The 26489-nt window shown below is 42.3% G+C and overlaps 1 protein-coding gene across 2 annotated transcripts in view; it reads right to left on the reverse strand.

Moving 5' to 3' along the window:
- Positions 1-1880: 1880 nt before the first annotated feature.
- The window catches only part of COL4A5 (collagen type IV alpha 5 chain), a 135163-nt gene continuing 110554 nt past the window's right edge, over positions 1881-26489 (reverse strand). For both annotated transcript variants that reach the window (XM_083722025.1, XM_083722024.1), the window contains 13 exons: positions 24390-24488; positions 24169-24219; positions 23258-23443; positions 14867-15000; positions 14671-14743; positions 13194-13265; positions 10240-10368; positions 9972-10070; positions 8063-8275; positions 7020-7197; positions 6125-6239; positions 5610-5782; positions 1881-3250 (listed from right to left, as the gene is read on the reverse strand). In XM_083722025.1, the coding sequence (XP_083578151.1) occupies positions 3169-3250; positions 5610-5782; positions 6125-6239; positions 7020-7197; positions 8063-8275; positions 9972-10070; positions 10240-10368; positions 13194-13265; positions 14671-14743; positions 14867-15000; positions 23258-23443; positions 24169-24219; positions 24390-24488 (1604 nt within the window). In that variant the 3' untranslated portion in view covers positions 1881-3168. The remainder of the gene's footprint in view (positions 3251-5609; positions 5783-6124; positions 6240-7019; positions 7198-8062; positions 8276-9971; positions 10071-10239; positions 10369-13193; positions 13266-14670; positions 14744-14866; positions 15001-23257; positions 23444-24168; positions 24220-24389; positions 24489-26489) is intronic.

The following is a 26489-nucleotide window of genomic DNA, read 5'->3' on the forward strand; positions in this document are numbered from 1 at the left end:
TAATAATTGCTACCTTATCTGAGGTGGAAACTTGCCCCCATTAGATCCTCGGACCTTTTGGCTTCAAAGAGTTGTCAATACTTTATCTATGTCGGCAGCTAAGATGCGGGGTGGGGGTGGAACGGGACACCAGTTCTATCACTTGGGTCATCTCTGCTTAAATAGATGAAGAGATCTTGTTTCAAGCGACTTTGCCTTTCTCTGCTCTGACTGGAAGTTTACCACATCCATTCCTCTCTCTTTTGCCCAGTCTGTCACATGATTTCTGTTATATCATGTGGGAGAAATATCAAACTTTTCCCTGCCCCTTTTGGGGGAGGGATACACCTCTGAAAAATTATGTAAGCTCTTAAGAAGAGGCTGCTGGATCAAGCCAATGGCCCATATAGGCCAAACATCCTGTTCTTGTAGAGGTCAACCAGATGCCCAATATGGAAAGCTGACAAGAACCTTAGAGCACCAACACCCTCTCCAATTGTGATTCCTAGCATTCAGAGGCATCTTGACACTGGAAGTAGAATATAGCCATCACATCTATTAACCACCAGTAGCCTTGTCCTCCATGAATTCTGAGTTGCTAGCCATTGCTGCCTCCTGTGGGAAGGGGTTCCATAGTTTAGCTACGTACTGTGCCTTCTTTTTGGTTAACACATTTCCTTTTTGGGGAGTGCTGTTGCACAAGTAAACCCTAGCACACTTCTTGTTCATTTTGGGTGTGAGGAGGAGAACTCACACACAATATTAAATTACCGATTCCTGATTAAAACAGGGAGCTGACGTGGTGGGCAAAACCATCTTATTCTAGCTGAAGACACACATCTGGCTTGGCTGAGGATCACCAACTTCTGACACTTTCCCGAGCTGGCTTAAGGAAACCACAAGGAGGAAGAGTAGACTTATGAGAAATTCCAGAGATGGGGAACATGCTGCGGCCTCCTGATGTTGATGGGAGTTGGAGGCAACAACACCTGAAGGTCCACAGGTTCCCCATCCCTGAATTGGACCAGTGCAGATTTCTCTCCTAGGTCCGAGGCTCATGCCTGCTGCTGTTGCTGCTGCCCAGTCTTCCATAGGAATTGCACTTTGACCCCTCTAGCAGCAGAGATGGATTGCCTGATCCCAGGAAGCTCTGCCAGGACAAGATAAGCAGGTTTTATTTTCCAGTCAAGTATTGTGTATCCTTATAAGGTCATCTGTGCCTAAAGAATGGGGTAAAAAAGTGAAACCCTTCTCATTGTAAATGAAAAATGGAGAAATACTTGCATATTTACTCAACTTGCATATTTTCTGAGAAAAAATGGAGCGATTTGATCCCAGCTCTTCCACATATACAAAATTCCCCATAGTTATCATATCCTTAAATCACTTATATATACATATGTCTTAACTTATAAGTTTATGCATAAATTGCATTGAGACAGTTGTTTAAAAGGTAATTAATAAATCTGATGATGGTGATGAATTGTATTTTTACTCTGCTTGCAAATTGCTTTTGGACATTTCCTTGTGAGAGTATTCTGTCTCCTTTATTGCTCACTTTCAGGAAAAATCTGAAACTTTTCCTGTTTATACCCAGGCATTTGATGTCTGAAATATACTGATCCTGGTAACCATGAAATCATTGCCTAAGACAATGTGATTGTTTTAAGCTATTTTTAGAATGTTTTTGATGTGTTTGCTGCCCAGGGTTCCTTTGGGAGGAAGAGTGGGATATAAACTGAATAAATAATAGGAGGAAGCGATATATAAATTTAATAAACCTAACTCTAACCATTCAAGAAGGATTGGTATGTTTATACACTGTTGTTAGAAGAATGGCTAACCTGTAGGGATCCCCTTAAAGAGACTCCCTAAATAACTGACATGCAGGTATGAAAAGGTCAATTATTACCAGTTTTCACTTTATTTCATTCAAAAGGGTTTTTCAAAGTGTACAGTTACTCTGCATAAAATATAAGACACCATAGCTAAAAAAAAGTGGATTTGTTTGTGCATGAATAATATTTATACATTTGTGTTTTCTGCATATTTTCCAAGGGGTAGTTAGCTGAACCAATGTAAGTTATTACTATATGAATATGATTTTTTTTTTATAGAAGAAAATAGCAGCCTTCCCTAATCTTGTGCCCTCCAGAAGTTTTGGACTACAACTCCCATAAGCCCCAGTCAACATGGTAATTTGCTAGGGATGATGGGAGTTGTAGTCTGGAACATCTGCAAAGCACCAGATTGGCTGAGCATTTAAAATATTTCACAGAATATGCAAAAATAAAACCCTTTAAAATGTGGGTTTTTCTTTTTTCTTTTGCTTCTTAAGGACAGATAAATCATCAAGAGTGTGGCATACAATATAGACATCAACAGCCCCGATTAAAAACAATTATGGCTATAGCATTATTATACCTTTTCCTAAATAAAATATGCCCAGAACTCAGAGAAGAAAATAAACCTTTAAAACTCAGTAGTAGTTTGCTGCACGACAAAAATAGATCCTCTTGTCACTTATTGCCTATACAATATTGCTTTCTGCTTTATGTGAGTATTTTTAACATATATATTTATATATAGGTTTTGGTTTACTCTGGTGAAGTCAGTGATTTTAGGCTGCTTTGTGTCTAAATGATTAAGAAGTTGAAAACTTAAAAAAATGTGCTTACACAATATACACATTTCATTACTTACAAAGGAAAAAAAATAAGCTTAAACATTTCATATTAAAAACCTGGGGTACAGTAGGGTTAGTAGCACCATGAACTTTGGGCTTCTCAAAATGAGCAGTCTGCTCTTTTGAACCATCACAGTGCATTGTAAGATTGTAGTTTCTTCTTTTCCTCTGGGATGAATTTTCAAAGCGGGCCCTCTTGGCCTTTGGGGTGGGAGAAGTGGTAACTTCACCTTCTGATCCTTAGTGACCCCAGGTGTCTCCAATATTTTGCAAGAGGTCAGTTCCCTTCCTTGACACACACACACACAAAATGCACCAGAAGAACACCTTTGGGATGGCACTTGAGGAGAGGCACACCGGAATCTGCATAATCAGAATTTTCTCTTCTTCTTCTTCTTCTTCTTCTTCTTCTTCTTCTTCTTCTTGCACAATAGCACCATTGTTATATCTAAAGGAAGTGTATATCTAAAGGAAGTGCACCGTTAGATTTCTCCGTTGAGGCATTACGTCCTCTTCATACAAACTTGGCATCGACTAATGCGCGTCCTCAGGTCTCCAGCTTTCAGGGTCTCCGACTGAGGTTTACTGGTCAACAGAAATGCAGAGGACACATGAAGTTAGATACCATGGTTACATCTCTGTACCAACCTTCCTCCAAGAATCTTAAGGTGGCCTTCAAGGTCCCTCCTAACCTGCTATGCTGTGCTCTCAGCAGCCCTGCAAGGCAAGCTGAGCTGTGTGTCTGGAAAAGAAGCCTTAGCTTGGTTGTAGAACATCTGCATTGCATGCAGAAGGTCCCAGGCCCAATCTCCAGGTAGGGCTGGGAGAAAATCCCTCCCTGGAATGCCACTGTCAGTCACTGATTATAACACTGAGCTGGATGGACCAATGGGTCTGACTACATTTAAAGCAGCCACCTATGTTTCCTATGGCTGGATGAAGTCATAGCTGAGTGGGAGGGTCATTGGCTCTTCCAGCTGCAGCTGGCAGTAGGTTTTCAGTCTCTCTCTCTCTGAGATAGAAGGCTTTCTAAGACCTCTTTAACTGGAGATGTTGGGAGTGGAATGGGTGGAGAGAACAAGCCAGATGGGGGTAAAGGAAGCATGTGTATGGCATTTTATAGACAACTCTGGTACAGTGACTGTGTGCATGGCCAAAGCTGGGCAGGCGGCAGGATCATGGAAGATTTTATTTATTTATCACTATGTTTTAAGAACCTGTTCTTCATTAAAAAGAAAAAAAAAGATGCCCTTAGAGGTTCACAAGATTCAAACAAAAATAAAACCCAAATAAAAGAATCAAGAGAAATGCAGTGTAAAAAACCTCAGCATAAAAACTAAGTAAAATATTTCAGTTCAAAAGGAGACTAAAAGTTGTAAAGGTAAGGGACAGTTGTTATTGTTGTTTTTAAGGAAATATTCACCAGCTGCCAAAAAGAGAACAGGCACAACACCAGGTGAGGCCTGCTCCTGAGAGCACATTCTATAATTCAGGTGATTGGGGTGCCATCACAAAAAGGCCCTATGTCAGGATAACACACACCTCATCTCTGTGGTGGATTGACTCAGATGGACCTCTGAGGATTCTTTTAATAATCTGGCAGAATGATTATGTCCTGTCCAGGGGTAGCCAATGTGGTGCCCTCTGGAGGTTGTTTGACTGCAACTCCCATCAATCTTGTCCATTAGCCATCCTGGCTAGGGCCGATGGGAGCTGTAGTCCAACATCATCTGGAAGATGACAGGTTTCCCACCCCTGATGTAGGCTTAGGTTATTTCCTAGTCCTATATGCATGCTATGGTTGTGCAGAATGGGGTTTTGCTTTGACAGGTGCACCAAGCTTTTAGCTATATTTCTAGTTTACCGTAGCCATAGACCAAGCTGACCAGGGCTGATGGGAGTTGGAGTTCAATAATATATGGAGGGCACTAGATTGGCTTATTCTGTCTTAATGGAATCCTTACACATGTAGGCATTGTCTCTACTGTACTTAGGAAAGGATTATGCCTAGACTGTGAACCTTACATATAATTAACACGGACACGGATGGCGCTGTGGGTTAAACTACGGAGCCTAGGACTTGCCGATCAGAAGGTCGGCGGTTTGAATCCCTGCGACGGGGTGAGCTCCCGTTGCTCGGTCCCTGCTCCTGCCAACCTAGCAGTTCGAAAGTATGTCAAAGTGCAAGTAGATAAATAGGTACCGCTCCGGCGGGAAGGTAGACAGCGTTTCCATGCACTGCTCTGGTTCGCCAGAAGCGGCTTAGTCATGCTGGCCACATGACCTGGAAGCTGTACGCCGGCTCCCTTGGCCAATAAAGTGAGATGAGCTCTGCAACCCCAGAGTCGGCCATGACTGGACCTAATGGTCAGGGGTCCCTTTACCTTTACTAATAGTTAATTATACCTGAACCAATAGCAGTTCAGAAATCTGTTTCCCATGACAATGTATGTAGTGAAATAACTTTCTGTATTAGATTACAGGCTGGTGTGGTTTAGGGTTGCCATATTTTGAAAAGCAAAAAAGAGGACACATTTGCTGACTTCTACTTTTAACTATGGATTGCTACGACGACTCTCATTTTACATACCCATGAAAAAGAGAAGTATCCTGGAAAAAGAGGACATATATGGTAAGCCTAGTTAGATCTGATTTAAACTTTATATGCTTAAGTATTGTTTATCGGGAATTAATCCCTATGTTGTTTTGTTTGTTGCAACTGCTAAGACTCATTATTTTTGTCTGCTTCTATTTGTAAGCAATTTTTTTTAATTGACAAGCTTAGAGATTGTGATTCAAAATGGCGCCCAATAGTATCCAAAACTTGACAAAACCTGCTCCTTGATCTCAGGAACCAGGAAGATATCATAGGAGGTGTCCAAATGCATATCGAACAGAAGACTTGCCAAATATATATACACTAGTCAATGTGGGATACACTTACCTAAACATTTCTGCCACTTCCACAGTTGCCAGCCAGAAACTGTATGAATTAGCATAATAGTTGCAGGTCCCTCGACCATGACACTCAATGAAAGGAGCGGAACGGAATTCTTCCAGGCAGGAACCAGGAGAGGCCAATGCCTGTCCAGATCCCTCTGCCCCGGCACTGGTATGCTAAAAAATAAAGTAGCAAGGTCAGTTTAATTGGCCTCATTCACACTTAATGCTAAGTCAAACTATGGCTTACCATAGACAAGCAATTGTGCTGGTGCACAGGGAGAAAACTGTGGTCACTTTTGCTTTGCGGTAGCTCCTGCTGCAGCCATGCTACCAGAAGCTAAACCATGGTTAGGGCTCAGTGTTACATGGTTTGCCGGGGGGGGATAGGGATACTGGTGGGTGGGGTTTGAACATGGCTCCTGCCCCCCTCCCCTTTTTAAGCTCACATGCATTTGCCCCAAATTCATGAAGAGAGCTTGGGACATTATTATGGAAACTTTCAGTGAAGGTACATACCATCATAAAAGAATAACCGATCCATAGAGAGTCCCAGCCTTGTGGACAAGGTGGGATTTGAATGGTCTGGCTGTGGATCGCTATAACCATGGCAGGAGCTTCACAAACAGTGCAGCTGAAGGGGGAAATATTGGGGAAGGAACAGTGTTAAAAGACCTGCTGAATCAGATTAAAAATGCCATCTAGTTCAGTGCCTTGTGTCTCACTGTAACCAGTTAGAAGTTCCTACAAAGGCCAAAAGCAGGGCATGAAGGCAATAACCCTCTCCCGCTGTTGCTACCCAGCAGCTGGAATACTGCACTGAACGTGGAGGTTCTATGTTGTGGCTAACAGCAATGGGTAGGCTTCTCCTCAACCTCCTTTTTGCTTCATATGCCTTTATGCTAACTCTGAGTGACAGTGCAGTTTCTGGATTGTTTCAACTGACTGCTGGTTCTATTTTATTGATTTTAATTTGCAGCAGCTGCCCAGTGCGCACGGATAATGGGTGGCGCATAAGTACCACAAATTAATCTCTAAGCTACTTATTGTGGACTTATTATTATTTATTAAGTTTCTATACCACCCTTCATCCAAAGATCACAGGGTGGTTTACAATACAAAACCACATACCATAATGACAAAACAATACCCACTCCATAGTTTGACCCTACACGTTAATTGAATGTGGCGTGAGGAAGACCTTTCTTTTGTCTGTCTTGAATCTCCTGCCCATCAGTCTGTACCCATCCCATATTAACAAGCCCTCATACATACATACAGCTCCATAATGTTTTATATAGCTTTATGCAGCAACATCTTCATCTAGACAGCTATTTGAAGAAAGCAACTAAAAGACAGAAAGAACATGCATTTTCTCTGTGTGTTTGGATCTGAATCCCACTTTCTGCCTCACCGGCTAATGAAGGGTTGGATGTTCTTTCCGGTTAAAGGCTCCATGCTCATTGGCATTGGCTCAGGGGTGGAGAGCCAGTAGGAATAGTCGTTCCGAGATGCAAAATTACAGACATTGTTGATGTTGCAGAACATGAAGGGCATGGTGCTGAAACGGCGGAGGCAGCTTCCAGCAGTGCCTGGCAAACAAGAGACACAATTTTATAGGCATGAGGGGGTGGGGGGAATCTTCCCCACTGTAGAAGGTCTTTATATAATGCCTAACCCAGCTTCCCCCATCCTTGGTCCCAACATGTTGCTGGACTACACCTCCCACCAACCCCAACTGTTACACATGCTGTATGAGGCTAATGGGATATGTAGTCCAGCAACTTCTCAGAACCCTAGGTTGGAAAAGGCAGCCTTAAGTGCACCATGCAGAAGATGGTCCAGAAGATGCAGTGCAGGCCTAAAGGATTATGTATTTGACTTTTGTGACCCCCTCCTCTGCCATGGATTTACTTTGTGGCTACAGGCAAATTCCAGCCTCAGTTTGCCATATGTAAAGTGGGATTCATAGTGCTTCAATCAGGTTTCCTGTGGATTGACATTTGTTCCAATTGTGCAGTAAGCTGCGGGTTTCCCCGGGGAAAGTGGCAGAACAGAAAGAAACACCTGTTGGAATGGCGACTTGAAATCATGGGACAAACAAAAGTGTGGCTGGGCCCTAAGTCCATATGATTTGTTTTGTAACATTAAATTTATTCTTTGCTAAATTGCTGATTTCTGCCTTCTTCGTTGCTTTGGATAGCCACATGTCGTGGATGCTTCAGTGGGGGCTGGACTAGATGACCCTTGGGCTCCTTTCCATCTCTACAGTTCTAGGATTCTACTGCCTACACACACACACACACACACACACACACACACACACTCTCTCCAAAGTTTTGCATTTGATAGTAAGTGGGTGCCTGTTGTAAGCCGCTTTGGGTACTCTGAAAAGGTGGTGCGTGAACAAAGTGAATCAACGAATCAATCACATTCCCAGCAAAGACTATGTCTCACCCAAGTCCTGCCCATGGGCTCTCTCGTTCCCCTGCACGTAGAGAAGAGAAAATCCATTGTAAATCTGGGTGGTTCCTTGTGGGCAGAACGGCGTGTCTGTTGTCTGGCTGTGGCGAGTTATGAGGAATCCATGAGCAACTGAAGCAGGCCCAGGAAGACCAGGGGGGCCCTGAAGTCCATCTGGACCAGGGGGCCCCTGCGAGCCTCGTTGACCTGTTTATGCAGGACAAACAAAACAGATTAATTCCCCTGAGAAAGATGTATAATAAAGCAAAGGCATGCCACACAGAAGTAAGTGTGGCTCCTCTGAAACAAATGTCAAACAGTAGAGATAGGCTGAATCTCCACTATATCATTTGACTTTAAGCAGGCTTGGCTTCCCGAAAAGGGTCTGGGAATTGTAGTTTGTTAAGGGATCTGAGAGTTATTAGAAGGCCCCTTGTCCCCTCACAGAGCACCAGAGTGCCCTAAATAATTCTGAATTGTAGCTCTGGAAGGGAATAGGGGGCCTCCAAACAACTCTTGGCACCTTTAGCAAACTACAATTCCCAGGATCCTTTGGGGGAAACCTTGACTTCCTAAGCAGCATCATAGTGCTTTAAATGTATCGTGCAGATATGGAGGTTCTGCTGAGGAGGCTTTTCTTCATGTCCTAATGGTGGGTAAGGCAAGATTAGCCAAACCATGGTTTCTCTGGTTGCACCTAGGCTATGGAACTCCCTAACTATTCTCTGTCCTTTTCACCACCTAGCCAATAATATATTTAGGCAGGCATCTGACAGGCTGGGCTCTGGTTTTCAGTTGGATTGTTTCATCTATCAGTGATGGCCAAACTTGGCCCTCCAGCTGTTTTGGGACAGCAATTCCCATCATCCCTGACCACTGATCCTGTTAGCTAGGGATGATAGGAGTTGTAGTCCCAAAACAGCTGGAGGGCCAAGTTTGGCCATCATCCATATCTGGTTTTATTATTATTCTCATTTTGGCTTTTGCCTTAGAACTGTTGTAAAGTGCCCTGCACCTGCCAGTCCCTCTCAGAGCAGACTCTCTGAAAACAGACATGGCTAATGTATGCCCATTGATTTCAATTTGGCTACTATCAGTGTAATTTTATTGGGTGCAACCTACTGTCCAGAATGGGAAGGTGATATATACATTATTTTATCTGCAATAAAATAGAGGGGGAGGAAGAGAGAGCCACCGACTCAGAAGAAGGTGAATGTGCTTATAATTTGTTCCCTTCACTCCACATTGTCTTGTGCTTTTCAAGTGAAAAATTCAGCTGAATTCAAAATCCGCCTGTTTAGGGTTCAGCTACTCTACTTTCACAGTTTGGTACCAAACATTATTTCCTATGTCCAGTTCATACACATTATCACCTTCCCCTCAAGCAGCTGTTCTAAAGACATGTTGCTTCCTACTCTGCAGTCTTGGTGGAACCTCCTCCTTGCACACAGTGCTTCTTTTCCCCACCTACTTCTAAGCAAAATTGGGGCAAGTTCCCCCCCTCCAGCACATGTACCTTAGAGTGCACAGTAACCACAAAATGCTGCAGCAAAAGTCATCTGGAGATTATTCACTTAAATTTATCCATATGCATTCACCCACAAGTTCCCACTCAGCCATGAAGCTCATTGGGTGAACTAGGGCCAGTGACTCTCAGCGTTGCCTACCTCACAAGGTTGCTCTGAGGACATAATGCAGGGAGGAGGAATCATGATGTAAACAAGCAAACAAGCAATCAAACCTTTAAACCCACCAACCTAAACAAAAGAAAATTTTAAGATACCCTGTTCCTTAAGACTATGGCAACTGATACTCAGGCAAATCAGATTGCTCCGCACACCATGCGCCTGTCGCCACCCTCTCACTGAAATTCTCTTCAACATGGATGGAGCGCTTACCATACCTTGTTGACCTGGAAGTCCTCTCTCTCCTTTACGTCCTCCTGGTCCATCAAATCCAGGAAGCCCATCTCGTCCAGGATCACCAGGAAGACCGATTGGGCCTAGATATGTGCATGCACAAACACATTGTAGTAAAATGTCTGCAAATGTGCCTAAGCAGTCAGCAACTATAGTATCATGGTTTATTTAATCTTGGGAGCTGGCCAAATGTTAAGCTATGCAATTGTCTGTTTTATCTGAGTTTCTTATGTCTCCGAATGAGAAATTTACCTGGTAATCCTGGAGGGCCTGATAGCCCAGGTAGACCTTTCATTCCAGGCTGCCCTGGAGGACCTGGTGGGCCTGGGTCACCTTTTACAATAATTGTTTGTCCAGCTGGACCAGGTATCCCTGGAGGACCTGGAGGACAAAGCAAAAGCAGTTTTCAGTTTTTACATCACTAACTGGTCCTCCTCTTAATGATTCATTAGGGGAGAGGGGTGCACCCCACAAGGGAAAACATTTGCACATGCACATCCCACCAAAGAGAAATTGATTAGGTCCATCAGGGGCCCAGCAGTCCTTCTGTTGGATCAGACTGAAACCATTCAAAGTGAGACCAACTTTGCTTCAAAGGTTCAAAGACTTTCTACACTGGAGCAGACAAGTCATTCTGACCCCATAGGAGACTTTTGATTTGTGACACAAAGGGCTTTTGTCTTTTCACTTTTTTTACAGCACACAAGAGAGACTCAAAGGCACCTGACATTCAGAACAAAGGACAGAGGAAAAACCTTTTCTCCAAACTGGACTCAGTGACAGTGAAATTCAGCCTGATCTGGACCTGGTAGAAAACCTGCCCCTTTCTCCTATGCCTTTACTATGCTAAAACTTTGCATAACTTGGTAGATTCCCCCCGCCCCTTCTTCTTGATTGATGTTTGCTTGAGAAAAGTTGAAGAGGTGGCACATGATAGAGATTTATAACATTATCATGCATGGGATGGAAAACTCGTAGTGATCCAATGAAACTGAATGTTGCAAGGTTAGAATGGATAAAAGAAAGTATTTTTCACATAGTACATAGTTCAACTATGGAACTTGCTCCCACAGGAAACAGTGATGGCCACCAACGTGAATGAATTTAAAAGAGGATTAGACAAATTCATAGAGGACAGGGCTGTTGATGGCTACTGGCCACGATGGCTATGCTCTGCTTCCACAGTTGGAGGAAGCAATGCTTCTGGATGCCATTTTCTGGAAACCACTGGAGGGGAGAGGGCTCTTGGGCTCATGTCCTGCTTGGGGCTTCCCACAGGCATCTAGTTGGCCACTGTGAGAACAGACTACTGAACTCCATTAACCTCATCCAGCAGACCCTTCTTATGATCTTATTTGTATTTTGAATATGGCTCAAGTATCTATATAGTACAAGGAGAGGGAACCTGTGGCCTTTCAGATGTTGCTTGACCACAACTCCTATCATTCCTAACCACTGGTCATGCTGGGCTGAGGCTGATGGATGCTGGAGTTTAAAAACCTCTAGAGGATCATAGTCCTGCTATAATGCTTTTGTTTGATGCAAGCATAAGGTAAATAAAGTAAATCAAGTGATCTTGGCAACATCCTCACTTTAAGGAGAATATAGTCAGACTGGAATGGGTTCAAAGGAGGGCAATGAAAATAGCCAGAAGTATGGAAAGCAAACCCTATGCAGAAAGACTGAACATACTGAGTATGCTGCTTAGCCTGCAGAAGACTTAGAGGAGACATGATAGCTTTCTTAAAATACTCAAATACCCAAAGAGCACCCGGAAAGATCAAAGGCTTGCTCTCTACTGCCCCAGGGGGCAGGACCAGATCTTATGAACTTAAGCTGTCAGGTAGATTTCGGATCAATGGTAACAGCAACTTTTTGATTGTAAGAGCAGTTTGACAATGGAACCAATAACTTAGTGGAGTGGTAGGTCTTCAGTGGAAGTCTTCAAGAATGTGGGGGAAGCTCTAGCTCTGGGTTTCCTGTATCAAACAGGTTAAACTAGATGACCTAAAGCCCCCGCTGACTCTATGATTCTGTGGCTGTATTTGCATGTCACATTAAGCTATCAACTATGATTTACAATGCACAAGTGAATCAGGCTTTCATTAGAAGTCCCTATGATTCCAACTAGAAAGGAAAGTGGGAGGCATTTAAAGAAAGTGGTGTGACTGCACAAGGAACTTACAGATGAGCTGAGATTTAAGAAGGGCATTGTAAGAAATGGAAGAAAGGGGGAATAATGAAGGAAGAGTATACACACTTAGCCAACAGTTGCTGGGAGAAAATCAGGTGGGCCAAAGCTCAGAATGATATGATAGTCATCTTTCAAATATCTGTCAAAGATGGAGCAAGTTGTTTTGTGCTGTTCCAGGGTATATAGGACCCAAAGCAACGACTTCAAGTTACAAGAAAGGAGATTCCAATTAAACATCAGGAAGAACTTTCTGATAGTAAGAACTGTTCGACCCCTTAAAAAGTGGGTGGACTCTCAATCACTGGAAGTTCTAAAGCAGGGGTTGGATGGCCATCTGTCGTGGATGCTTTAGTTGTGGTTCCTGCATAGCAAGAGTTGGATTCAATATCCTCAGGGTCCTTTCGAACTCTACAATACAGTGGTACCTCGGATTAAGAACTTAATTCATTCTGGAGGTCTGTTCTTAACCTGAAACTGTTCTTAACCTGAGGTACCACTTTAGCTAATGGGGCCTCCAGCTGCTGCGCGATTTCTGTTCTCATCCTGAAGCAAAGTTCTTAACCCGAGGTACTATTTCTGGGTTAGCGGAGTCTGTAACCTGAAGCGTCTGTAACCTGAAGCATCTGTAACCAGAGGTACCACTTTACTATGATTCTGTGATACATGCTGGGAGGAACAAACCACAATCTCTGACTTAACTTTACGTCTGAATCTGTTACTAGGGTTTGGTCTACTCCAAACAAACTATGATCTGTAATCCAGCTTCTCATGTTGGCTTCCCTACTTTCTGGGAGGGGAGTCTTCAGCAACTTTCCAGCAGCTTCCTTGTATATGAGTTTTCAAAATGCTGGGCGGTGGCAGCGGCTTTGATGGCCCAGTTACTATACTCCTTAAAGCAGAAGAAATGCAGTAGACCAATTCTTCTCCAATAAACATCCCTACCCTGGTCAAAACAAGGTCTCACAGTTCACTTTCTATTCTGGTTCAGCCACACAAAAAACACAGTTCCTACCTGGAGATCCAGGGAGTCCAGGGTCTCCTCCAAGGCCTGGTGGTCCTGAAGGTCCAAGGGGCCCCTTCATGCCTGAAAGGCAAAAGCTGTCCTGTTAATGGAACCCAGTGGAATTGAACGATCTGTGCCTCGATTTAGCAGCATTAGCACTACATGAAGCAACTCTATCTCCTGCCCCAGATATCTGTTTCTTTAGCTCAAAGGACATAATTTTTATCTGCAACATTTAAGGCATCATTTACCTGTAAAGGGTGAAATTGGGGTGGGGACCCTCAGGTCCAGGAGCTAAATTTGGCTGTCCAAGGCCTATTCAGCCCTTAGAACTCTCCCTAGACCGAACCCCTCACTGGACCTGTTTACACCCCAAGTGTTTTGCCTGGTTGGAAGGCATTGTTGAACTCTGATAATGATTCTTGCTTCTCTGGATTAAGGATAGAGGTGGGTGTGGGTGTAGAAACTAGCCTACTGTACAGAGGTAGAACATACATTCATTGCTCTGCCCACTTTTTCCTCTGGCCCCAACCACCATTACTATGTGGCCATCAGAAGGTTGCCCAGAAAAGAATGCCTCCCGCTTTGAGCTGAAAAGGTTTCCCATCCCCTCCCTAAATGGATTGGGACATGGGTATCAGATGCACTGTAGACATCTCCCAGCTGAAGAATCTTCCCACAATTTAGGATCTGCTTTGGAAGTAACTGTTGGGGGAGCTTTCTTAGTACTGTTGCTTCATTACTACAATTGCCTCCCTCAGCAGGTTCAACACTTACCAATTCCTGATCTTGTTGGACTGACTCCAACTTCCGACTAGCATGACCAATGCTCAGTAGTGATGGGAGTTGTAGTCCAACAAAATTTGGATGGCACCATGTAGGCTTCCCAAGTTATAGGATAAGACATTTTTATTGTCAAAAGCTTTTATTTTATTTTAATATGCTCTGGTGGCTGCAGTGTTGGTTACCTTGTTCATTTTTTCTACATGATTCGAAACGGCATTTTGACTCAGGTGGTGGAAGCTCATCATTGTTGTGGTGACCCATGTCTTCGTGGGAACCAAGTCCCACAACAAGGGCTCCACCACTAAGAAGGCCCTGCTCCAGGTTCCTACATGATGCACCATGTTCACAAGGTGGGCCCCAACCTCATAGATTATTGTTGCTTTATGCTGAAGTTGTTCTAAACTACTTTCAGTATTTTTAATATCTGTAATAGCAGCTTGTTGCAAAGCATTTTAAGCATAAAACTGCATGCATCCACCAGGATCTGGACTCTGCTATTACAGCAGATGAATCTGTCCAGAGCGCAGAATCTGTCTAGTCTTGTTGTGTTGGATGAGTTTCAGCTGGTAAGGCTCAAAGATGTGGAGACAAGGTGCTTGCAAACTCTGGACCTTTGACCCTCTTGGCTGTTTAAAACTATCAGTGAGGGGGCATATGGTTTTAGCTTGGAAGAGGCCCTACAGAATTGCCTTTAATGTACCTGGGAATCCTGGAACTCCTGGAACACCAGGATCTCCTTTCATTCCATTCAGACCAGGACGACCAGGATCACCCTAAGACAACACAGTTGTGGTTATTACTTTCATAGGTGTGTATAGTACTGCAGCCTAAATCTCTTTCATCCAAAACCAAATGCTGCTATCGAAACAAACATTTCTCCCTTTCCAAGCACTCACCGGGCGTCCAGGGAGTCCTTGGTCTCCTTTCAAACCAGGCACTCCGGGTTGACCTGGCTGGCCAGGGTTTCCCTTTTCTCCTCTTACTCCTCCATTTCCGGGGGGTCCACGGGGGCCTTCTGAACCAGGAAGACCTTGATATTGCAAAACACAAGTTCTTGGGTTAGAATGACTTGGTCCCCTTGCGAGTCACCTCTGTTATCAATGAGGGCGAGTGTTTGGAATGAACTCGTTCGGTTTAGTAACGTTCTCTGAATTAACTCAGAAACCTCTACGCTAAATGGTTATTTTTTTGTTTGTTACTATGTTACATGTTTTGTATCGCAAACTGCCTTGTGATTCTCAGATGAAGGGTGGTATAGAAAACAAACGAAACAAATAAATACACCTGAAAGAAGTTCCCATAATTTCTGGGTGAACTGAATGTGAATAAAGTTTGTTTTGGGGTAGAAAATGATTTCTAGCTCATCTTCAAGTTCATTCATTTAAGTGATTTTCTGCACTTTAGGCACTTTCGGCCTTTAAGCTTAAAGTATGCAATTCTTGCAGGAAATATACTAAACAATTCAATTGTTTGTGTATTTTGCTGTTTTCTTATGTCTTCTTAAGTATATTATATACTTCAGCACAGCAACTTGGAACATTCTGAAGCCTGGAATCCACACACCCTGCCCCCAGGATGAACTGTGAACTGAACCAGTTTGCTTTGTAAATGCATGAATGTGATCTGGAATTTGTTCCCTATTGAGCAAGAACTAAATCCTTTTTAAAATGGACTTTCTGAGCTCTGTTATGGCCTATGCTAAAGGGCCATCTTCCTTAGGGTTGTGGGGAGATGTATTTCCATACTCCAGATGGATCTCTGAAAGGACCTGGCTGTTGGGTCTTGGGATTCTGTTGCCATCTCCTGCCATGTACTAGATAGGCTTGCAATTTTGAGTTTTCACAAGGAAGTCATTTCAGATTATTAGCCTCACCTCTAATAATCACACCCATTCACCCAAATTCAAATCTTGTTTTTCTTTACACAGTCAACTTAAAGCACTGAAAAGGTATGGCCTTTCAGCAGGGGTGAGGAAGCTGGTGTCTTCCAGATGTTGTTGGGACTACAACTCCCATCAGCCCCAGTCAGGGTGGCCAATGATCAGTGATGATGTGAGGCTGTAGGTCCAACAACATCTGGAGGGCCATAGCTTCTCCATTCCTATCTCACAGGTGGAGGGAATTGGGACTGAATCCTGGTGCTCTTGGTGATATTTTCATTTTCAAGCAAGCAAACTTTTCAGTGTTTTGTGGACTCTCACAACCTATATTGGGCAGAAACCACTTGTGGGTTCAGCTGAAAGGAACGGGAATTGAACGGTGCCATGGTGAAGGTAAAATGACACCTTCAGCAGTATAGAGAACAGGTACACTGCGAGAGACAGGGACACATTCCATTGTAGACTTCTCCTGTGTTTGTACAACTCAGGACAATTTTTCATGAGAATGTAATATGTAGGAATGAGATTCTCAATTTATTATTTTAGCCACACTGATAAATACAAGATCATCATTAGGTAGTAGCAGACTCAAATATAAAATATAGTTTGTATCTTAAATGAAAGCTCGTTCATGAAACAATAAATAACTCTCTGATTTACAGTCAAAACAACACTTTAAACAACCAATGCAATGTAGTTAAGCAAACTGACCAAGGTAAGAATCTAACCTGGAGGACCTGGAAGGGTCAGAGTTCACCAAAGCCCAATGATCGATGTTAGGGGGGGATAGCAGACACCACACAGTGCAAAATAAGATTATTAGTTAGAAGTAGTACAGAAGAGATATTGATACTAAACAGTGCAAACCATTTCACCAGCATATTTTGTATTTACAACACAGCAAACATGCATACAAGGAGAATGCCCCCCCAGGTCAGTATACATAAATAAAAATATGGGTATATAACTTAGCATAATTTATATATAGATATACAACTTATTCTGGTGATTAGGCTGCTATGACCAATGTGAAGCAAGCCACTGAATCTAAAACTTTGTTGACGTTCTGGTTTTAATAATGCAGCTTGAGGCTTGCTATCTATTAGTTCTACATAAACAAAGACAAGTTCTATTGCAATCATTTCACTGACAGTGCTGCATGAGGGGGCAACCTGGTTAAAATAAGTTTGCCTGTGATTTCTCCATTTGCATCGTAAGGGGAAGCAGCCTCTTCTTGGGCCACCAAAGTGCTTCTGGGCAACAAAATGATTTAGAAATTTGAGGAAAAAAGCAAAGTAATGCAAGGCTTGATATAAAATTTAATGGATTTCTCATTCATGAGCAGAACACTGGTTAATTATTAATATTTTGTATTTCTTAATATTCAAATATATTCATGGTTATACAGTCCTACCTCGGGTTGTGAACGCTGCGGGTTGTGCATTTTTGGGTTGCAGACCATGCCAAACCCAGAAGTACCGTAACAGGTTACTTCTGGGTTTCAGTGCTCATGCATGCGCAGAAGTGCCAAATCGCGCCACACGCATGCGCAGACGCGCGCAGCAGGTTGCAAACGCTGTGGGTTGCGAACGTGCCTCCCACACGGATCACGTTCGCAACCCGAGGCATGACTGTAGCTGCATACAACTGAACAGTATCCAGCTACCCATAAGCATTTATTAATATGATTTAATTACTTAGTTAATAATAAGATTAATAATATTTTTTAAAATAGCACAAAGGCCTATTTACTGTGTACATCTATTAATATTTAAATTATTATTTCCAGTTGTTCCTGCTGATACAAATTCCTTTTTCTTCTGTTATGCCCTCAACACAGAACATGTCAGTGAAATATTCCAAAAATATACATACTCCATGCAACATTCAATTATAAAACAGAGTTTATATATGCATATGCAAGTTTTATCTCACTCATTCTTTCATTCTCTTTCTCCTTTGACAGTCATATTATATTAATATTAAACAAAAGATGAGGCTAATGTAAACATTTTAGAATATAATAGAATGGAAGTTTTGCTATGGCTTTAAATAAGGACAATTTCAATGGTTGCTCCATGTTGCCCTACCAGGGCACTAAAGTACTGAGTATGGCTTCTCAACTATCTTTTTTTTTTTTAGGTATAATTGTAGATTTACTCAACCACAGATGGTTGCTATATTAATTTAATGCCTGGAATTAAAACAGTTTTTTTGGCTGGGGTGAAGACATTTTGCTTTTTAAAAGCCATCACAGCAAAACTTTCAAGACTTCATCCAAACACATCTAATACTTAGGTGTATGCCAAGTCATTCCTATTCTATGCAACAGTGTTAGAAGTATTTTAATGAGGTCTGACTAACACTACATTAGAACAGAACAGCAACAATGTTCAGTGAAATCAGAGCAGAGAAGAAGGTTGTGGAAAAACAGCACAGCCATTTGCAAGTCCACTCTGAAGTAAGTTTCTAATGAGTTCCATGGGATTTACTTCTACGTAACTCTGTATAAGACCAAAGTCTAAGGCTGTTACAAACAAGGTACGCAAGGTTAGTAAAATAAAATAAGCTCAACTACAATATGTTAAAACAATATCTACATATTATGGGATCCATAGAAATATAACTTTGAGTTGCCTGTTTAGTAGCAATGGTTTGGGCACTGTCCTGAAATTTATCCAGGAGTAGTGTGCAGAGGGATAAAACACACTTTGCTACAGATGAGCAAAAGGTATAGTCTTAACTTTTTTCTTTTATATTAGCATCCTGCTTCACTGCAAAATCCTCATGAAATAGTAACAGGTTGAATTTCAGGAAAGCAGAGGATCAGAGTAAGTCAGTTTACACAAGGCAAGATATTAACCAGTAGAATACAATAAGGATACATAGAGAGACCAGTGCTATTTAAATTAATTTTAAAAATCTGCAGTCAAGGCTGAGCACTGAGGTAGTGAAGTCTGCAGAAAACATAAAACCATTCCAGATGGTGAAATCCTATATTTTCAGACAGTGTGAACTAGTAGGTCAGTGAGGAATCAATTCTGACCATCAACAGTTTGGTTTTGGTAAAATATCAGAAGCCAGCTTATGCACAAACCCTGCTCACTAAGTGTAAGAAACAGCAGGCAGTGGCCTTTGGTGAACTGGCAAATGGAGGACCTGTATTCGTCTAGTCTAAAAAAGGGGTGTTTGTCCTGCAATTTTCAAAGATCTCAGAAGCCCGCTCTATAGTAACTCGGAGCAGAGCTTTTTAGTGTGGCTGCTCCTGTTCTGCGGAATAGCATTCCTGTTAAGAAGCAAAAGGCACCTACTTTTTAGAAACAACTGGAGACCTTTCTTAAGCTGGATAAATGAGTCTTTACCATGAGTATCCACTGGTTAGGGATTTAGTTTTGTTTTAAATATATTTGTTGTTCTGTGTTTTTAACGGTTTCACTTGTCTTATGTGTGAATCTCCTTGAGATGGTGGGTTACAACAGGATTAATAATAATGATTAATTATTGTAATAATAGCAACAATAATAGGAGCACACAACCTTGTGTGAGTGGTCTTGGGTTACACTGCCCATGTGAGCAGTGCTTTTGTGCCGACAACATGTCATTGGAATTAACCAAGTCAAAAAATGGAAAGGGGATGTTTGCTAGGCCATGATCCGAAAATGTGTATATAGGAAAACTGGGAGTAAAAATCTATAAAAATACTTATCATAAATTACAAAAAACAGGGTGATATCCAACTATAGTTAATGGGTCTACACAGAATAAACACTGGATGACACACACAATCCACCAAGACAATATTTTAATTGCCAAAAGGCTTTAAGTTTGATATGCATGTATAGCACTGGATATGTTCCAAATAAATTTCTCATACACAAAGTATGCCAAACTAGCTCAGTGCCAGGTTAGTTCTATAATGGATATGATGCCGGCAAATGTTTGGCAAATGATGCTGTTATCCTTTCAATCAGACTTCCAATTCTTGTAAACTGCAAGAATAACCCAGAAAATTGTTATATGGCCTCATGTTCAAGTGACATGTTGAGTTGGAATCAACATTGCAAGACATTTGCCCAAGCCCTGACAATGATCTCCATGGGTAGCAGAATTGTCAATAAGAGTTCTGCACTGACTGACAGTGCAGTGTAGTGTAGTGTAGTGGTTAAAGTGCTGAACTAGGACTTGGGTTTGACTCCCTACTTAGTCATGAAGCCCACTGGGTGACTTGGGCCAGTCTCTTGCCTTATCTAACCTCACAGAGTTGTTGTGAGGATAAAGCAGAGAGTCAGAGAAGTTTGTATGCCACCTTGAGCTCTTTGGAGAAAAGGCGGGATATAAAATTGATTACTGTTATGTAAGGTTAATGACTTGGCATACCCATCCTACAGACTGAGACATTTGTTTTCATCAAAGAAGTACATTCAAGGGCATGCAAAGTTATCACACTGGAGTTAATGAGCTAACCTGTGGCACCTGGAAGGAGGGGACCAAAAGTTCACCAAGGCCATCATTAGAATGGGGAAACATCAATATGGTTAGATATGTCAATAAGTTAAACGCTTTCACAGTGATCCATCTAAAATACCTTCTTGTATATTATGAATAGACCAAACTATTATAATCCATAGAATTTTTAAAACAACTGATTAAACTAAAAGAGTTCAGTTTTGTAGGATGGGATGAAATGACACATTAGGAATTCTCACACCAAAAAGCAAGACCATGTAAGAACTGGAGGAAGTCCTTTACTGAATTATGTTATCAATTGAAAGAACTCATCTAATTATCTACAATTATAATGAAGATCAATAGATATCCAATGCATCCATTGATCTTTGTCCAAGAAACATGATTACACTGGTCAACTGCATTGTGATAATATATTACAGCAGTGTGGGGGACCTTTGACCTTCCAGATGTTGCTGAACTACAACTCCCATCATCCCTTGCCAATGGCCATGCTTGCTAGGGCTGATTGTTGGAGTTCAGCAACATCTGGAGGGCCAACAACCCCTCACTCCAGTGTTACAGAGACAGTATTTAAACCATTCCTGCCCATTCAGGAGTCCTAAAATGTGGATTGACTTGAACAGTATAACAGTTTGGTCTACCCAGACTGGGACATGCATGGTGGTGTGAGATGGATGTTTCATGTTGTACAGTACAGTCCACATGCAATACAAACCAAGATGGTGGGAACAAAGCCACTGAGCCATTACTGGTGTTTTCCCATCAGTCGCAACCTAAAGAGGCTCCTTCTCTCCTTCTCAGTGTGAAACCAATTTAGGCTCGTATCTGTTTTACTCAGGATTATGTATATGTATTTGGGGAAGGTGATGGTGGTGAGGAAAACAACATTTTCCGTCAGGGTAAATCAAATCCTCCTGAATCCACAGGAACTTGCCTATCAATAAAGATCTGTTCATGAGGCTCCTATCCAAGTGCCCCCACCTTTAGAAGTAAGGGAGCAATACTCAAGATCTGCTGGGATGAGTGAAACTTGAAATAGGTGGATCTTTGGTTGAGCCTGGGCTCAGCCGGGGTTCCCAGCTCAGCCAGAGATATGCCAGTGCAAGTCCTCCACCCTGGCTCAATGAGCTGAGCTGAGGTCCCCAAAGTCCCCCCAAAAAGTGTGGTGGGGGAATGGCAGAGGTGATTTACCCCCATTTCCCCTTCCGGGTACGATTGTATGTATGCAAAGATTGGTCACATTCTAGCACAAAGTTAAGATTTGTTTATTTGTCCAGGCACGTTAACTTTTGCAGGATGATTAATGCTAAAGCTGCTGTGTTGTTTTCAGGTGCTTTATTTGTTTGATGGTTGTTATTTTACAATTTGGTCTGCTGCTTTTATTCTGTGCTGTGTACCCTGGCTTGGTGTCTGTACTTATGAAGGGCAGGTGATAAAATACCTTTAATAAATAATTTCTGCAAGCAAACAACAAGTAATTCCCACCCAAATAAGACTTCCTACTGTTGCACATTCTGTTCTGCCCATTTCTATTTCCTGAGGTTCCATCTGGTTTTGCCCAGACATTTTTGAGCCATAGTGGCTTATAAAACTGTCCTGGATTCTATCTATTTAAACCTAAATCCTGTTTTTGTGTGGCACCATTGTCAAACAGAGCCAGTGTGGCACAGAGGATAGAAGTTTTGGACTAGGGACTTGGGAGATCAGGGTTCAAATTCTCACTCAGCTATGAAGCTCACTGGGTGGCTTGGAGCAGTCATTGCCTCCCAGTCTTGTTTACCTCACAGGGTTGTTGTGAGGATAAAATGTGGAGAAGGAGAACCATGTACACCACCATGGGAGGAAAGATGGGGGTATACATATAATTAATTAATGATAAACCAATAATGCTAATTAATAAGTAATAGAACACACACCTGTCTGCCATTTAGAAAACCATGATGGACAATGGCTACAGCAACAACTAGGTCATGGTTTGCCAGCTCCACTTGTTGTCGGTTTTGGGGACACAGAAAACAGTATGGAAGATATATTAGCTTTCCCATCTTTTGCCAAAGAATGTTCCAGTCATTATAGAAATTTTTGTTGGACACCCAATATCAGCTCAGTGGCATTCACCCATCAAATGGGAATTATCAGTTCCAGAATTAGTACATGACATGACGTAACCCTAGTACATGGTAGGTCAGCAAACAAGACGAGAGGGAATAGAAGGATGAAGATGATGCAGGGGTGTACTGAATATCCGTTGGGAGTTGTGGGACGTGATGGAGCATGGATGAGCATACATGACATGAAGATGAATGAAACCATGATAAATTCTGATCATGCTGTGCTGCTAACATGGATTTGATTTCCATAGGTCTTGCGGACAGTGCATATTATTATGTTGTGCACAAGATGGATTTGTTTTATCATGTGGCACCATGGTGCAGGGATGTTTGGCAGATGCAATTAAAAGTTGATTTGGGTGCTTGGCTGGATGATTGCTGTGATGACATGCGGAGGCTTATTTCAAGTAGGCAACATTTTGCAGACAGGTTATCAGTTAGGTGCTCTTTTGTTTTCACTCTTGACATGGGTACCTCTGGTTACTAACTTAATTCGTTCCGGAGGTCTGTTCTTAACCGAAACCATTCTTAACCTGTGGTACCACTCCCGCCGCCATGCAATTTCTGTTCTCATCCTGAGGTAAAGTTCTTAACTTGAGGTACTACTTCCAGGTTAGCGGAGTCTGTAACCTGAAGTGTTTGTAACTCGAGGTGTTTGTAACCCGAGTTACCACTGTACTTTCAGGTAACCTCTCATGGTAAATTAAGGATACCCAGAAGACATCAGGTGAGTGTATTGCAATTTTAGCCGAACAGTATACAAGTATACTGTTCCAACAGACCAATAACCTGTCAGCAAAATGTCTGTTGAATTTTCTCTTTCTTACCTGGCCTCCCTGGTATGCCTGGTTGCCCAGGGCTTCCCTTAGGCCCTTCTGAAGGTGGTCCTGGCAGCCCTGGAGAGCCAGGGGAACCTGGAAGGCCACGGAATCCTGGCCCGCCTGTTTCTCCCTTCAGACCAGGGGCTCCTGGAGGTCCTGAGGGTCCAGGTAAACCCGAGTCACCCTTTTGACCTGTTTAAGGGTGGGGGAAGAAAAGAGAGCATGTTTATAGATGCACTGCAATGTTTCAATTATCAAAACTGTATACTAAAGGCAGGCAGACATCAAGCTTGCAGGAACTCCATGTCCCACCCCCGGATCCTGAGATCCATTGGGCGGAGGTAAAGTGCAAAATAGGGTTCTGAGGCACACAGAAGAAAACCTTATCCCAAGTGAAAGCTGGTCCATTAAAGAGGATACTGCCCCACCAATCATAGTCTGTGCCCACCCACCCACCTTCTTTCTTGCAACCAGTCAGAGGTTTTTCTGCTAGTCAGTGACAGAGGTCCCACCCAGTGCTTTTTTTCTAAAAAAATGTTAAGGGGTACTCTCATTTTCCTACTCATACTGAAATACTGTCCCTCAATGAGGCCTAACTTAGATTCACAAAATGTTTAGGTGTATGCATGCCCCTGTGTCCCCCAGAAAAAAGCACTGATCCCACCTGCCCTGTCCATTTCAACAGACACCAGCTGTAATTTCTTATACCAAGTCAGATTATGTGTTCATGTTACTAAGAATAATCTCTTTTGAATAGTAATGGTTCTCCAGATTCTCAAGCAGATGTCTTTGCTACCTGATCATTTTTTAACTGGAGAATTCCATGACTGAACCTGGGACCTTCTGCATGCAAAGCATGTGTCCTGCCACTGAGCTATGATCCCTCTCTTTCATGAATGAAGAAAAATAAACTTTGCCTGAGAGTCCTGGGAGTCCAGGAGGTCCGGGCCGTCCAAAACCTGGTTGACCTAAAATACACAATCACCATAGACAGGTTAGTTATAGATCTGTGAATGCAGTACTTGCTGCTAGAGGCAAACACTTTAAACCAATGAGTGCATCTACGGTAGAACTGCCACCTCAAGTGTTTGTATCAGAAAGAGAAAAGAAAACATTGTAAGAGATGGAAGGTGCTGACCTGGTTCGCCTTTCTGTCCTGCTGGTCCGGGAATGCCATCCCGTCCAGGCTGTCCTTTTTCGCCTACAAGGCCGGGAGGGCCAGGGTGGCCAAGGTCACCTAAGAATAGTAGAAAGAGTATTTTACAAATATTGGATTTCATTACTGATCCTCATTTTATAACCTATGGATGCATACTGAACAGCTACCAAAATAATGAGGACATAGGCATGGCCTGCTGGATCAGACCAGCGGTCCATCTAGTCCAGTTTCCTTTCCTGGCAGGGGCCAACCAGATGCCTGTGGGAAATCTGCAGGCAGGATACAAGCACAACTTCCGCTTCCTATGGATTCCAGCAACTGGCATTCAGAGACATTTCTCCCTCTGCCTGTGGAGGCAGAACATAGGCATGGTGGTAAGTAGCCACTGATAGCCTTGTTCTCCCATGAATTTGTCAGATCCTCTTTTAAAGCCATCTATGTTGGTGGCCATCACTGCCTCCTGCAGCAGTGAGTTCCATCATCTTCACTATGCGCTTGTGAAGAAGCATTTTCTTTCCTAGTGTCTATGAGAGAGGGAGAAAAACATTTCTCTGTCCACTTTCCCCATGCCAGGGCGTAATTTTATAAACTTTTATCATGTCGCCTCTTACTCAGCTTTTCTCTAAACTAAAAAGTCCAAAACACTGAAAGCTTTCTTCATAGGGGAGAGTCACTCCATCCCCTTGATCATTTCTGAATGCTTTCCAACTCTACAATATCCTTTTGGAGGCGAGGTGAGCAAAACTCAGTATTCCAAATGTGGCTGCACCATAGATTTGTTTATGATCCATCTTTACCTTAAGACCGTTTGCTTCAGCGATCAAAACATTCCCCTTACCAACCAGAGAACTATAAAACCTATTTGAGGGGTGAAAATGCTCAGTTCCATCCATGGCTGGATTAACAGCATTTTATAAGAGCCAAGTAATCTACCGGTACTTCAAGATAGCTCACAAAATTTGCCCTTGGATTTGACAGTTCTCAATCTTGTTTCAATGCATTACTTATCCATCAATATTCCCCTTTAAAAATTAAGGATATTGGTTTTTTAGTTTTTTAAAAACCCTATAATATATTAGATTTGTTTCAATAAAACATTATAGTCCTTTATTACCCTTACCAACCCCTACTGGCTGCCCTCTACACTCGTGTCTTTTGTTGGTGTTATAGCATTTTCATTTCTGATGTTCAGTTGCTTGGTGTATATTGCTGTTACATGTGCAGTTTGACTGAGTTCTTATAGATTCATAGAGGTGGAAGGAACCTCAAACACCATCTAGTCCACCCTGGCTAACACTGGAAACCTACTGCTACAGCATCTCCAGTAGGAGGACTATCTAGCTTCTGCTTAAAAGTCTGTAACAAAAGTGGGTCCATCACTGTCCACACCTCCCCTTGTTAAACAGCTTGTACCACCAGAAAGCTCTTCATGTCTATTTCAGCTAGTTATGTCCAAATCAAAAATCTTTATTATTATGGTCAATGACCAGCATTAAGAGTAACGTCCATCCACTTCAATGGGTCGTTGGAGACAGCCCATTGTTTGGGCTCTTGTCCAGACTAAACATATTCAGCTCCTTCAACCTTTTCCTCATAGATTTGGTCTTCAGGCCCCTCATGTTTTTGCCACCATTCTCTGGCTATATGCCAATTTGTCAACAAGCTTCATAAACTGTGGTGCCCGGAACCTGACACAGTACTCAAACTCATCTCCCCATCTCCTTTCACTTTTGATAAAGATTGCTGATGCCACCAATTCAGAGCACACAAAAAAATAATCAAAGCTTGGTTAAATAGCAGCACACAAAGGAATTCTGATATGATCACACCATTGTATCATAATTTCTTTGTGTTCTGCAATTCAATCCTTGTGCACATGGTCACAGTAATCTGTTAAAAAAGAAAAAAGACACAAACTGAAAACTGTAGCAAACTGCACATGCCGGTTAAAATATCGATTTTAGAAATTCCCCAATTTAAATCAGAAGGCAGCAGCCTTTGAGTATGAGGCAGAAGGAACCCAGAACATAATGGAACAGAAAAAATAAGTTCATTTCTGTTTCCAGCTTAAGCTTTGAA

This window comes from Podarcis gaigeae, assembly GCF_964106915.1.
Source record: "Podarcis gaigeae genome assembly, chromosome: Z".
Taxonomy (NCBI): Eukaryota; Metazoa; Chordata; class Lepidosauria; order Squamata; family Lacertidae; genus Podarcis; species Podarcis gaigeae.